We start from the raw sequence: 13441 nt of genomic DNA, 5'->3' as shown, positions 1-13441 counted from the left end.
GTGAACAGTAAGGTTGTACATATACACCCTTACAGTTCATGGGTTGTAAAAATAAAAACACATATTTTAATAGAGAGAAAAAGGAAGAGAGGAAAAGTGGGAAGAGAGAGACGGGAGAGGAGACATAATTGATCTGTTTATATTATTTGTTGGTATAGTTTATATTATTTTAGTGAATTGTATATAAAAATAGAAATTGAGATATTGTGTAAGTTGTAAAATGGGATGGTAAAGTATATAAAGCAGGCTTTGAGAATGTATAATAGGCAATTTTTTGCATTCTTAGATGTTAATGCTCTTTATCCCTTGGGTTGATATATATATATATATATTTTTTTTTTTTTTCCCTTTTTTGTTTCCTTTATTTCTAGCTATTATATATCTGAGTCATTACTTTGGATGTAGAGGCCTCTTGGCCTATTTTAATATTAATAAAATAATAGGGTAATTATATTTTTCTTCATTGAGGTTTGGGTGAATGACACTCTACCCTAAATTTAAGGTGAAAAAACACTCACCCCCTCGAGATTCGAAGAAATAACATTTCACCCTTCATTTAATATTGGCAATAGAATATTCTAGATTTTTAAATGTTCTTTTTCTTTTTTAAAGTTTAACTACGGTTAATAAAAATATGACTGATATATTTAGAATTAAAAAAAAAAAATGGAAAAGAAAAGAGAGAGAGCAAAGTTTATCAAATACGAAAGACTTGCAACAATAAATCCCTCCACAACCTGTTAAAAAAAAAAAAAAACCAATATTGTATATTTTAAAATAGTCTTTGAAAACTTGTCCTTAATTACATCAACAACAAAAAAAAAATCTCTTCGTAACCCATTGAAAAAAAAAAAAATGAACAAAACTAATAGAAAATATTTTAAAATTTTCTCTTGAAACTTTTTTGTTTGTTTGAGAATACTAAGTTTTTTTAATATACATACACACACGGGGAGATGGGAGGAGGTCTTTTTTAAAGAAAGTTACAGTAGTGTATATCTAAAAAGGTTTAACTTTTAAATACAAAGCATATGTTTTAAACCTTTTTATTCACACTCATTTTTTAATGTGCGATTAATCTATTATTTTTTATTTTGAGAATACTAAGTATTTTTAACACACACATACACACGGGGAGATGAGAGAATGTTTTTTAAAGAAATTCCCAAGGGCTTAATTCTTGGAATTTGTTATTAGTTACAATAATAAATCTCTCTGCAACCCATTGATGAAAAAAAAGAGAAAAAAAGAAGGGAAACAAAACCATACTAAATATTCTAAAATAGTCTTTGGAAACTTGACCTTAACCGATTGACAAGTTAGACACAATACTTTTAACATCAATTTATTAGAGTTTGGTCAAACATACGTAAATGTGGGAAATTGTTTTTTCCATTTAGGTTTGAGGTGTAATGTTATCTCTCCAAACCTCAAGAGAGAAGAGTATCTATAAATTTACTTACTAGTCTCGTAGAATTTTGAGCAAATGTAAAAGAACTACTGATTTAGTTGGTTGTCTCTTAAAAATCATTTGAACCTTTCTTAAATTTTAGAATTCGTTCAGAAAAACTCCAAATTATATATATATATATATATATATATATAAATAATAATAATAATAATAATAGAAAGCTATTCTAATATGTTTATAAACACAAAAAGGTTGACATTGGTTCTGTATGAAGTTTTTAGGCATATTATAGAAAAACATTGATAACCAAAAGAAATAATAATAATAATAGCTGAGAGATTATATGGAAGGCTACTGAATAGCTTATAGATATATAATAGCTAGAAATAAAGGAAACAAAAAAGGGAAAAAAAAAAAAAATATATATATATATATATCAACCCAAGGGATAAAGAGCATTAACATCTAAGAATGCAAAAAATTGCCTATTATACATTCTCAAAGCCTGCTTTATATACTTTACCATCCCATTTTACAACTTACACAATATCTCAATTTCTATTTTTATATACAATTCACTAAAATAATATAAACTATACCAACAAATAATATAAACAGATCAATTATGTCTCCTCTCCCGTCTCTCTCTTCCCACTTTTCCTCTCTTCCTTTTTCTCTCTATTAAAATATGTGTTTTTATTTTTACAACCCATGAACTGTAAGGGTGTATATGTACAACCTTACTGTTCACAATTAGTAAAATATTTTACTAACCTTACCTGGGTAAAGCCCTCTTTTAATGTCTCAAAAGGGGGAGGGGGGATGGTTTACACCCAATGCTAATGCTCGTCCTTTCTTCAAATAGGATGCAAGTCTTTGCTACTTTCTTACATCTTCCGGAAGGCAGGTATAATTTTTATTATGTTTTTCTTTTTTTACTTGAATTAAGTATATTAGTCTCCCTCCCCCATCAGATTAGCCTATTTCAAAATACTAAATTTATTATTAATTTTACTACAAAAATTTTACAAACTAGCATGATAATAAATGTGATTAGATCACTTCAAAACCTTAATAAATAAACATTTTTATTGCTTTTTTGTCATTGGTGACACACCAGTTGGGCTTATACAGTAAAATTTGCAACAATATATATATATATATATTAAAAGTACTACCAACATTTTACTACAAAAATTTTACAAAATGATCAGCAATGAATGTGATTGTTTCAACATCAACAAAATCATAATTAAATTCCTTTATTACTTTTTTGCGTTTTGTCTAACTGTTAACATATCGGTTTACTTAAAATTTGTATGCTAGGGTGCGCTCAATAGACTCATTACGTACGATATAATCATTTGTAATATTTCTAACTTCGCTCATTAAGTGACGAAGCTTTTGTTGGTTAGAAACTTAGAAAACACAAAAAACAAACGATTTCATAAACTCTTCACATAGGAGTTTGGATATTCCAAAACTCATTTGTGCGTCATTTTGTTTGTATAACAGCATGCGTACAAGAGATAAAGAGAGAGCGCTTACCGCCATAAAACAAAAGATTTCATAAAAACTCTTCACTTAGGATATTCCTGAGAAGAGTGCTACATTCATAATATTTTCTCAACACTTTTACAACAAATTCTAAGTAATAAGTGGTTACTAGTTTTAATTTGAATTTACCACTAAAATTACTTTCTTTTTTGCATCAATAACAACTAATAACAATTTTTCATTTAGGATTTATTGTGAACATAACATTTCTCTATTTGAAAACTCATTTGAGTGTCACTTTGTTTTAAAAAATACTATGTCCACAACATTTTCATAATAAATCTTAAGTAGGAGGTTATTACTAGTTATTATTGGTGAGCAAAAACATAATATGTCCACAACAATTTAGTGTCATTTTGTTTTAAGAAATACTACATTTACAATATTTTCATAATAAATTTTAGGCAGGAGATTGTTACAGATTGTTATTGGTGAGCAAAAAAGTAATTTCAATAGTAGGTTCAAATTAAAACATATAATAATTGATTACCTATAATATTTTTGTGAAAATATTGCAACACTTCTATTTTGTTTGAGTAACTGTACACGAACTACGGTACAAGAGATAAAAGAGAGAGTACTTACAGTAAGAACTCTCACTCTCATTGTCACTCTCACTCTCATGTGTTTGATGCTGATTTTGACTTTCTTGTGTGATATGCTCGCTGATCTCCACTGGTACATCTGTCTTTTGTTGGTTAGAAACTTAGAATACACATAAAACAAACAATTTCATAAACTCTTCACATAGGAGTTTGGATATTCCAAAACTCATTTGTGCATCATTTTGTTTGCATAACAGCACTTACAGTAAGAACTCTCACTCTCATTGTCACTCTCACTCTCATGTGTCTGATGTTGATTTTGATTTTCTTGTGCGACATGCTCGCTCATCTCCATTGCTACATCTGTCTTTTGTTGGTTAGAAACTTAGAATACACATAAAACAAACAATTTCATAAACTCTTCACATAGGAATTTGGATATTCCAAAACTCATTTGTGCGTCATTTTGTTTGTATAACGGCATGCGGACAAGAGATAAAGAGAGAGCGCTTACCGTCATAAAACAAAAGATTTCATAAAAACTCTTCACTTAGGATATCCCTGAGAAGAGTGCTACATTCATAATATTTTCTCAACACTTTTACAACAAATTCTAAGTAGTAAGTGGTTACTAATTCTGATTTGAATTCACCACTAAAATTACTTTCTTTTTAGCATCAATAACAACTAATAACAATTTGTCATTATAACAATTTGTCATTTAGAATTTATTGTGAACATAGCATTTCTCTATTTGAAAACTCATTTGAGTGTCATTTTGTTTTAAGAAATACTATGTTTACAACATTTTCATAATAAATCTTAAGTAGGAGGTTGTTACTAGTTATTATATGTGGGCAAAAAAATGCTATGTCCACAACATTTTAGTTTCATTTTGTTTTAAGAAATACTATATCTACAACATTTTCAAAATAAATTTTAAACAGGAGATTGTTACTGGTTGTTATTGGTGGGCAAAAAAGTAATTTCAATAGTAGGTTCAAATTAAAACCTATAATAACCATTGTTATTGATTCCGTTCCGTTCCGGCCGGAACGGCCGGAATTTTTCGTACCGGTATGCAAACCGGTACCGGAATACTCACGTTCCACCTCGGGTCAAATTCCGGGTCATTCCGGTCCATTCCGGCCATTCCGGTCAATTCCGGCCAATTCCGGCCGAGATGCAAATTCCGGCCGGTACCGGATTTGGCCTATTATTAAAAATAAAAAAAAAAAGAGTAAAGGTCCAATGGGTGTTGGTAGTTCTTGGGAGTTCTTTTGATGATGAATTTGATCATTCTCTCATGGATGATGATGAGGAGGATGAGTAAATCTTGTATTTTTTTTTTTTGATGATGAATTTGATCATTCTCTCATGGATGATGATGAGGAGGATGAGTAAATCTTGTATTTTTTTATATTTAGTTATTGTCTTGTAAATCTTCTTATTGTATGATGTTATATTGATTTTTAAGACTTAAGAGTTAAGACTAAATGATTTGTATTATTTGATATTTAGTTATTTATTTATTAGAATTGACAATTTTATGTTCAACAAGGATATATATAAATTATTTTTTAAGAACCCCGAAACACCCTGAAACGGTACGCCGAAATCGGCCGGTACCGAAATATTCCATTCCACTGGACAAACCGAAACGGGGTCCGAAACGGTATTAATAACAATGATAATAACTATTACCTATAATATTTTGTGAAAATATTGCAACACTTCTATTTTGTTTGAGTAACTGTACGCGAACTACGGTACAAGAGATAAAAGAGAGAGCACTTACAGTAAGAAGTCTCACTCTCATTGTCACTCTCACTCTCATGTGTCTGATGCTGATTTTGATTTTCTCGTGTGACATGCTCGCTCATCTCCATTGCTACATCTGTCTTTTGTTGGTTAGAAACTTAGAATACACATAAAACAAAAAATTTCTTAAAGTCTTCACGTAGAAGTTTGGATATTCCATAACTCATTTGTGCGTCATTTTGTTTGTATAACAGCATGCGGACAAGAGATAAAGGGAGAGCGCTTACCGCCATAAAACAAAAGATTTCATAAAAACTCTTCACTTAGGATATTCTTGAGAAGAGTGCTACATTCATAATATTTTCTCAACACTTTTACAACAAATTCTAAGTAGTAAATGATTACTAGTTCTGGTTTGAATTCATCACTAAAATTACTTTCTTTTTCTCATCAATAACAACTAATAACAATTTGTCATTTAGAATTTATTGTGAACATAGCATTTCTTTATTTGAAAACTCATTTGAGTGTCATTTTGTTTTAAGAAATACTATGTCCACAACATTTTCATAATAAATCTTAAGTAGGAGGTTGTTACTAGTTATTATTGGTGGGCAAAAAAATGCTAGCTCATCTCCATTGCTACATCTGTCTTTTGTTGGTTAGAAACTTAGAATACACATAAAACAAAAAATTTCTTAAAGTCTTCACATAGAAGTTTGGATATTCCATAACTCATTTGTGCGTCATTTTGTTTGTATAACAGCATGCGGACAAGAGATAAAGGGAGAGCGCTTACCGCCATAAAACAAAAGATTTCATAAAAACTCTTCACTTAGGATATTCTTGAGAAGAGTGCTACATTCATAATATTTTCTCAACACTTTTACAACAAATTCTAAGTAGTAAGTGATTACTAGTTCTGATTTGAATTCATCACTAAAATTACTTTCTTTTTCTCATCAATAACAACTAATAACAATTTGTCATTTAGAATTTATTGTGAACATAGCATTTCTCTATTTGAAAACTCATCTGAGTGTCATTTTGTTTTAAGAAATACTATGTCCACAACATTTTCATAATAAATCTTAAGTAAGAGATTGTTACTAGTTATTATTGGTGGGCAAAAAAATCTATGTCCACAACATTTTAGTGTCATTTTGTTTTAATAAATACTATATCTACAACATTTTCACAATAAATTTTAAGCAAGAGATTGTTACTGGTTGTTATTGGTGGGCAAAAAAGTAATTTCAATAGTAGGTTCAAATTAAAACCTATAATAACTATTACCTATAATATTTTGTGAAAATATTGCAACACTTCTATTTTGTTTGAGTAACTGTACGCGAACTACGGTACAAGAGATGAAAGAGAGAGCACTTACAGTAAGAAGTCTCACTCTCATTGTCACTCTCACTCTCATGTGTCTGATGCTGATTTTGATTTTCTTGTGCGACATGCTCGCTCATCTCCATTGCTACATCTGTCTTTTGTTGGTTAGAAACTTAGAATACACATAAAATAAACGATTTCATAAACTCTTCACATAGGAGTTTGGATATTCTAAAACTCATATGTGCGTCATTTTGTTCGTATAACGGCACTTACAGTAAGAAGTCTCACTCTCATTGTCACTCTCACTCTCATGTGTCTGATGTTGATTTTGATTTTCTTGTGCGAAATGCTCGCTCATATCCACTGCTACATCTGTCTTTTGTTGGTTAGAAACTTAGAATAAACATAAAACAAACGATTTCATAAACTCTTCACATAGGAGTTTGGATATTCCAAAACTCATTTGTGCATCATTTTGTTTGTATAATGGAATGTATACAAGTGATAAAGAGAAAGCGCTTACCGTCATAAAACAAAAGATTTCATAAAAACTCTTCACTTAGGATAGTCTTGAGAAGAGTGCTACATTCATAATATTTTCTCAACACTTTTACAACAAATTCTAAGTAGTAAGTGTTTACTAGTTCTAATTTGAATTCACCACTAAAATTACTTTTTTTTTCCCATCAATAACAACTAATAACAATTTGTCATTTAGAATTTATTGTGAACATAGCATTTCTCTATTTGAAAACTCATTCGAGTGTCATTTTGTTTTAAGAAATATTATGTCCACAACATTTTCATAATAAATCTTAAGTAGGAGGTTGTTACTAGTTATTATATGTGGGCAAAAAAATACTATGTCCACAACATTTTAGTTTTATTTTGTTTTAAGAAATACTATATCTACAACATTTTCACAATAAATTTTAAACAAGAGATTGTTACTAGTTGTTATTGGTGGGCAAAAAAATAATTTCAATAGTAGGTTCAAATTAAAACCTATAATAACTATTACCTATAATATTTTGTGAAAATATTGCAACACTTCTATTTTGTTTGAGTAACTGTACGCGAACTACGGTACAAGAGATAAAAGAGAGAGCACTTACAGTAAGAAGTCTCGCTCTCATTGTCACTCTCACTCTCATGTGTCTGATGCTGATTTTGATTTTCTTGTGTGACATGCTCGCTCATCTCCATTGCTACATCTATCTTTTGTTGGTTAGAAACTTAGAATACACATAAAACAATCAATTTCTTAAAGTCTTCACGTAGAAGTTTGGATATTCCATAACTCATTTGTGCGTCATTTTGTTTGTATAACAGCATGCGGACAAGAGATAAAGGGAGAGCGCTTACCGCCATAAAACAAAAGATTTCATAAAAACTCTTCACTTAGGATATTCTTGAGAAGAGTGCTACATTCATAATATTTTCTCGACACTTTTACAACAAATTCTAAGTAGTAAGTGATTACTAGTTCTGATTTGAATTCATCACTAAAATTACTTTCTTTTTCCCATCAATAACAACTAATAACAATTTGTCATTTAGAATTTATTGTGAACATAGCATTTCTCTATTTGAAAACTCATTTGAGTGTCATTTTGTTTTAAGAAATACTATGTCCACAACATTTTCATAATAAATTTTAAGTAGGAGGTTGTTACTAGTTATTATTGGTGGGCAAAAAAAACTATGTCCACAACATTTTAGTGTCATTTTGTTTTAAGAAATACTATATCTACAACATTTTCACAATAAATTTTAAGCAGGAGATTGTTACTAGTTATTGGTGGGCAACAAAATAATTTCAATAGCAGGTTCAAATTTAAACCTATAATAATTTATTACCTATAATATTTTGTGAAAATATTGCAACACTTCTATTTTGTTTGAGTAACTGTATGCAAAATACGGTACAAGAGATAAAAGAGAGAGCACTTACAGTAAGAACTCTTACTCTCATTGTCACTCTCACTCTCATGTGTCTGATGCTGATTTTGATTTTCTTGTACAACATGCTTGCTGATCTCCATTGCTTCATCTGTCTGCATCATTTCTTCTTTGATTGGTGAAACCGGGGCTACGGGCAGGTGAAAAAAACCTTAAAAAAAAAATTATATAATAATTAAAATTTTTTATATTTGCTCTGTAATAGGAACACCCTCAATCACAAAATTAGGAACACCCACAAATTTTTAAAAAAAAAAAAAAAAAAAAAAAAAAAAAAAAAAAAAAAAAAAAACCCAGTTAACAGAGCAAATCACTTCTAAATGACTAAATCAGAATGCTTTATCAAAGAAAAAGAAATCACTAAATTTCTAAAGGGCTAAAGCAAACCTAAAGAGTAAAGACAGCAAGTCAGCAACGCCGTTACTCCTCAGTCCCTTAGAGCAAGAGCAACGCGACGCCGCTGGAGATCGGATCCAGTCCAGATCGTCGTCGGCGATCGCCAGATCAGTAGTCCAGTTTGTCCAGATCGTCGTCGCTCGTCGGCCGTCGCTCGCCCTCATCACCGCGTCGGCCGTCGCTCGCCCTCATCACCGTTGGAGATCCCTCCCTCAAGGTATTTCATTTTTCTCTCTCTTTTTCTCTCTGACTCTCTCTCTCTCTATTGAATGAAATGAAAATTATAAATGAATGAAACTCTCTCTCTCTCGTTTTTTTTTTTTTTGAAATTGAAATTAACTCTCTCTCTCTCTCTCTCTCTCTATTCTTTAATAAGACTAGTAAGTAATAGGTAGTTTTGATGACCTTGTACACACTATATGGAGTTCTTCACGATGATGGAAAAAAAAAGTAATAACTCCCTCTTTTTAGTCTTTTGAAATTTGAACCGTGTCTCAGTGTCTCTCGTTGGCCGAATCGAACTTTACCTTTATTATTTTTTGGCTGTTTTTGACTTTTGTCTTTTTGAATGTGTAGCTTTTCTTTTTTTTCTTTTTCCTTTTGATTAAAATGTGTTGCTTTTCATGTGTAGAGTGATTGTCAGTTTATCTTAATATCTTATCCGTTGAATTAGTGTGTACTGTGTACTGTGTTGGTGTTGATATTAATAATCTTTTAGACTGTAGTGTGATTGTGAAATTTTCTTATCGGTGGGGATAGAATCTTTTAGACTGTAGTGTGATTGTGAAATTTTCTTACTGGCAGGGATAGGATGGGCACATAGGGCCGGGTTGTATACTGCTTTAAATTAATTATTGTGTTACATATGAAATGTGTAAATAATGTGCACATTAGTAGCTCTTTTAGTGTAATGTGCACATAAGCACATGGAGCTAAACAGTATAACAAATTAAAGCAATATAGTTTATTGTTAGGCTAAATAACAATAATTAAAGTAGTATAATAAACCAATACATTATAAAAGACAAAAAAATTAAATTATACTAAGCCAAATCTTGAATTTTGGCTTGTATTTACCGAAATGTTCCAAAACACCCGAAATAGACTGAAATGATCATAAATTTTTTCAAAGTAAAATAGGAATATTCTAGACAAAATTTCTGAAGTCACCACTGGGTGAAACTATTAAAGCACCTGAACTAATTAACTCCTTTGGTTATCTCAAAAAACAATTGATCGCTCTAATGATGTAGCTGCTGCATTCGACTTAACCTCCAAAGTCCAAAGCCGTATGAAGACTAGCTAGTATCTCCAGCAAAAGCTACTTGTCTGTGATTTGTGAAACTATTAGATTCATAGTTTGATACATATCATCATTCATAGTGTTATTTATTCCATGAGCCAAGTAGGGAGAATATGCTGTTGTAGGAAATGATCGAACGGAAGAGAATCCTTGTTGATCGATATGTTTTCCGGAAGAAGCACATTTGCCTTCTGTCCTTTTTTTTTTTTTTTTTTTTTAAGAAATAAAATTAGATGAAAATAAATGAACTAATACATTATGAAATATTATGTATGTGAATACAAAACAAGTTTTTATAAAGGTTGTGGGATGTGGGTATAATTGTAATTATGTGAAAGTTTAGCGGCGAAGTTGTGATTTTGTAAAGTGTGGTATATGTGAGCGTTTGGTTTCCGCGTTCGGCGTCTGCGTCTTTCTTGTTTCGCGTTTTGACTCTTTTTTTTTTTTTTTTTGTAGGTCGCTTATGTTGACTTTAGTGGCAAAATTTACTGTTGTGAACAGTGCATGCACTGCTTATGCACTGTGCATGCACTGTTCACGCAATAAAAAATATTAAAAATTGGTCCCACAATACTATTCACATATTTAAAAATTATTTTGCTACAGTGTTTTCAGTTTTCAGTTTCAGCAACAATAAGCTCAATCCAAACGGACCCTATATGTAATTTACGTGAAGTATAATGTGGGTCAGGCGTTAATTGGTTTTTGACAATAATGGGATTTTTTTTTTTTTTTTTTTTTTTGCTGAATTGACAATAATGGAATTTGCTCTTTTAATTTTGGGCTGTACTATGGTCCTTGGATTCGACATTTTTGGATTAATTTTTGTAGGTTTGAGTGATAGGTTGTAACTCTTAAGTATAGTTATTATTTTTTTTTTTTTATGAACAAAAAACAACCATACGATAGGGTATCATTTAAACCCGAATTTTATGGTGTGGGACCATCGAAGTTGTTTAGGGCTATTTATGTGGGCACTACATGTTAAACTGAAACGTCACGACTTGAACCATAATCCTCAAACTCACACAGTTAATGATTCAAGGGACTTTTACTATCAGCCTGCCACCCTTTGGTGTTTAAGTATAGTTATCATACTTGAACTGAAACTTGACCTAGTATACGTTTTAGGCCATTGGGTTATTGGTTATGGCAAAACTTAGATACAGTACCTTAGGTTCCCTACTTAAAATTTTGACATCTGTCCAATTTAACATCCCAAACAAATGGTGTTAAAACTAAAAATTCTTTCTTTTCTTTTTTTCTTTTTTTCCTTTTTTTCTGTACTGCGAGAACCCACAGTTTCAAATCTCCAGTTGCCTCATTTTCTACTGGGTTTCAAACCAAAAAAGAACCCTTCTCCCTCATTTTCTCAGTAACCAAACAGGAAAGATCAAAAAATAAAAGCCAGATCTACTGGATTTCAAACCAAAAATGGACCCTTTTCAGCTATACCCGAAACTTCCATACTTAACATCAACAAAGCTGAAACAGGTACACATACATACAGACACACCAAGAGAGAGAGAGAGAGTCAGAGAAACAAAAAGTAGACGGAATCATAGATCAGAAAAGAGGACAGAATCATAGATCAGAAAAGAAGAAAGAATCATAGATCATAAAAGAAAGAATCATAGATCAGAATAGAAGGAAACAATACACATACATACACACACACACCCGAAGAGAGAGAGAGAGAGAGAGGAAGAGAGAAGAAAGAATCATAGATTAGAAAAGAAAGAATCATAGATCAGAAAAGAAGAAGGAACAGATAAATATACACATACACACACCAAGAGAAAGAGGTATGAGATATTCTTTTTTTTTCTTTTTTTCTTTTTTTTGGGTTTTGAGTTTGGAAGAGAAGGGTCATGAGTGGTTTGGAAGAGAAAGGTTTTGGGTTTGGAAGAGAAGCCATTTGCAGGTATAGGAAAGAAGGAAGAAGGAAATATGGGTTTGGGTTTGAAAGAGAAGGGTCATGGGTGGTTTGGAAGAGAAAGGTTTTGGGTTTGGAAGAGAAGCCGTTTGCAGGTACAGGAAAAAGAAGGAAGAAGGAAAAAGAAGAAGAAGAAGATATTTTAGTTTTAACGCCGTTTACTTGGTTTGTTAAATTGGACAGGTGTCAAAATTTTAAGTAAGAAACCTAAGGTACTATATCTAAGTTTTGCCCTCTTGGTTATTACGTGATTTGCAGGTCCAATAATTATTCAAAAAATATATATATATATAATTATTTAATTATAATGATAAAATCCTTACTTTAGTAATACACAACTAAGATTAATATTCAAACAAATATTTGAATAGTAATTCAAAAAAGAATATTGATTTTAACTTATTAAAATATATAATTAAAAGATACCATTATGAAAGAAAAGATAGACATATAGTAATTTGTCTAGAAAAGAATGATTCAGTAGAAAAATTGTTATGAGAAGAGTAAAAAATTTTGAAATGAAAATAATTTAAACCAATTTGAAAGTTTATAATTTATTTCTAATAAATCTATATATATAATAATAGGTAAAGCTGAGAGAAACTCAAATTAGAATTCCAAATTAAAGTTCCAATTTTGCGTCATGTGTCTTAAATTATTTATTTTTAAAGAGTTTTATTTATTAATTTTAGAATCAAATGTGGGACCACATCATAAATATTCATCCAAGTAAATTATTAAGTACAAAAACCAAAGAGTCTAGAATAAATGAATTGTAAAAAAAAAAAAAAAAGTGATTCACAATATATAAATAAATCTATATATAATTTAATACTATTAATAGTCATGTTTATATTTTGTTAAATCTTTAAAAAATTTTGTATAGATATTAATAGGTATCAAATGTAAATTGTCCTTTTTTTTAAAAAAAAATTATTGTGAATCACTTTTTTTTTTTTTTTTATGATTCATTTATTCTAGACTCTTTGGTTTTTGTACTTAATAATTCACTTGGATGAATATTTATGATGTGGTCCCACATTTTATTCTAAAATTAAGAAATAAAACTCTTTAAAAATAAATAATTTAGGACACATGGCGCAAAATTGGAACTTTAATTTGGAATTCTAATTTGAGTTTCTTTCAGCTTCACCTATTATTATATATATAGATATATAGATAGGAATTATATTATGCATTTTATTGTATATCTTTAAGTATATCTATGC

General features: G+C 30.4%; 1 protein-coding gene across 1 annotated transcript; it reads right to left on the bottom strand.

Moving 5' to 3' along the window:
- Window positions 1-3553: 3553 nt before the first annotated feature.
- LOC136069729 (uncharacterized) lies at window positions 3554-9454 on the bottom strand (the record flags this gene model as incomplete). The annotated part of the gene is given in 8 exon segments (XM_065778529.1): window positions 3554-3652; window positions 3778-3876; window positions 5312-5410; window positions 6665-6763; window positions 6889-6987; window positions 7731-7829; window positions 8570-8728; window positions 8965-9454. Coding segments are annotated over 7 exon segments (706 nt in total), but the record flags the coding sequence as incomplete, so codon positions are not given.
- Window positions 9455-13441: the final 3987 nt, after the last annotated feature.

The sequence above is a fragment of the Quercus suber genome, unplaced genomic scaffold, assembly GCF_002906115.3.
Source record: "Quercus suber isolate HL8 unplaced genomic scaffold, Cork oak 2.0 scaffold_185, whole genome shotgun sequence".
NCBI lineage: Eukaryota > Viridiplantae > Streptophyta > Magnoliopsida > Fagales > Fagaceae > Quercus > Quercus suber.
Note: the sequence above shows the minus strand (reverse complement) of the source record. Positions and strands in the feature narration are given on the sequence as shown.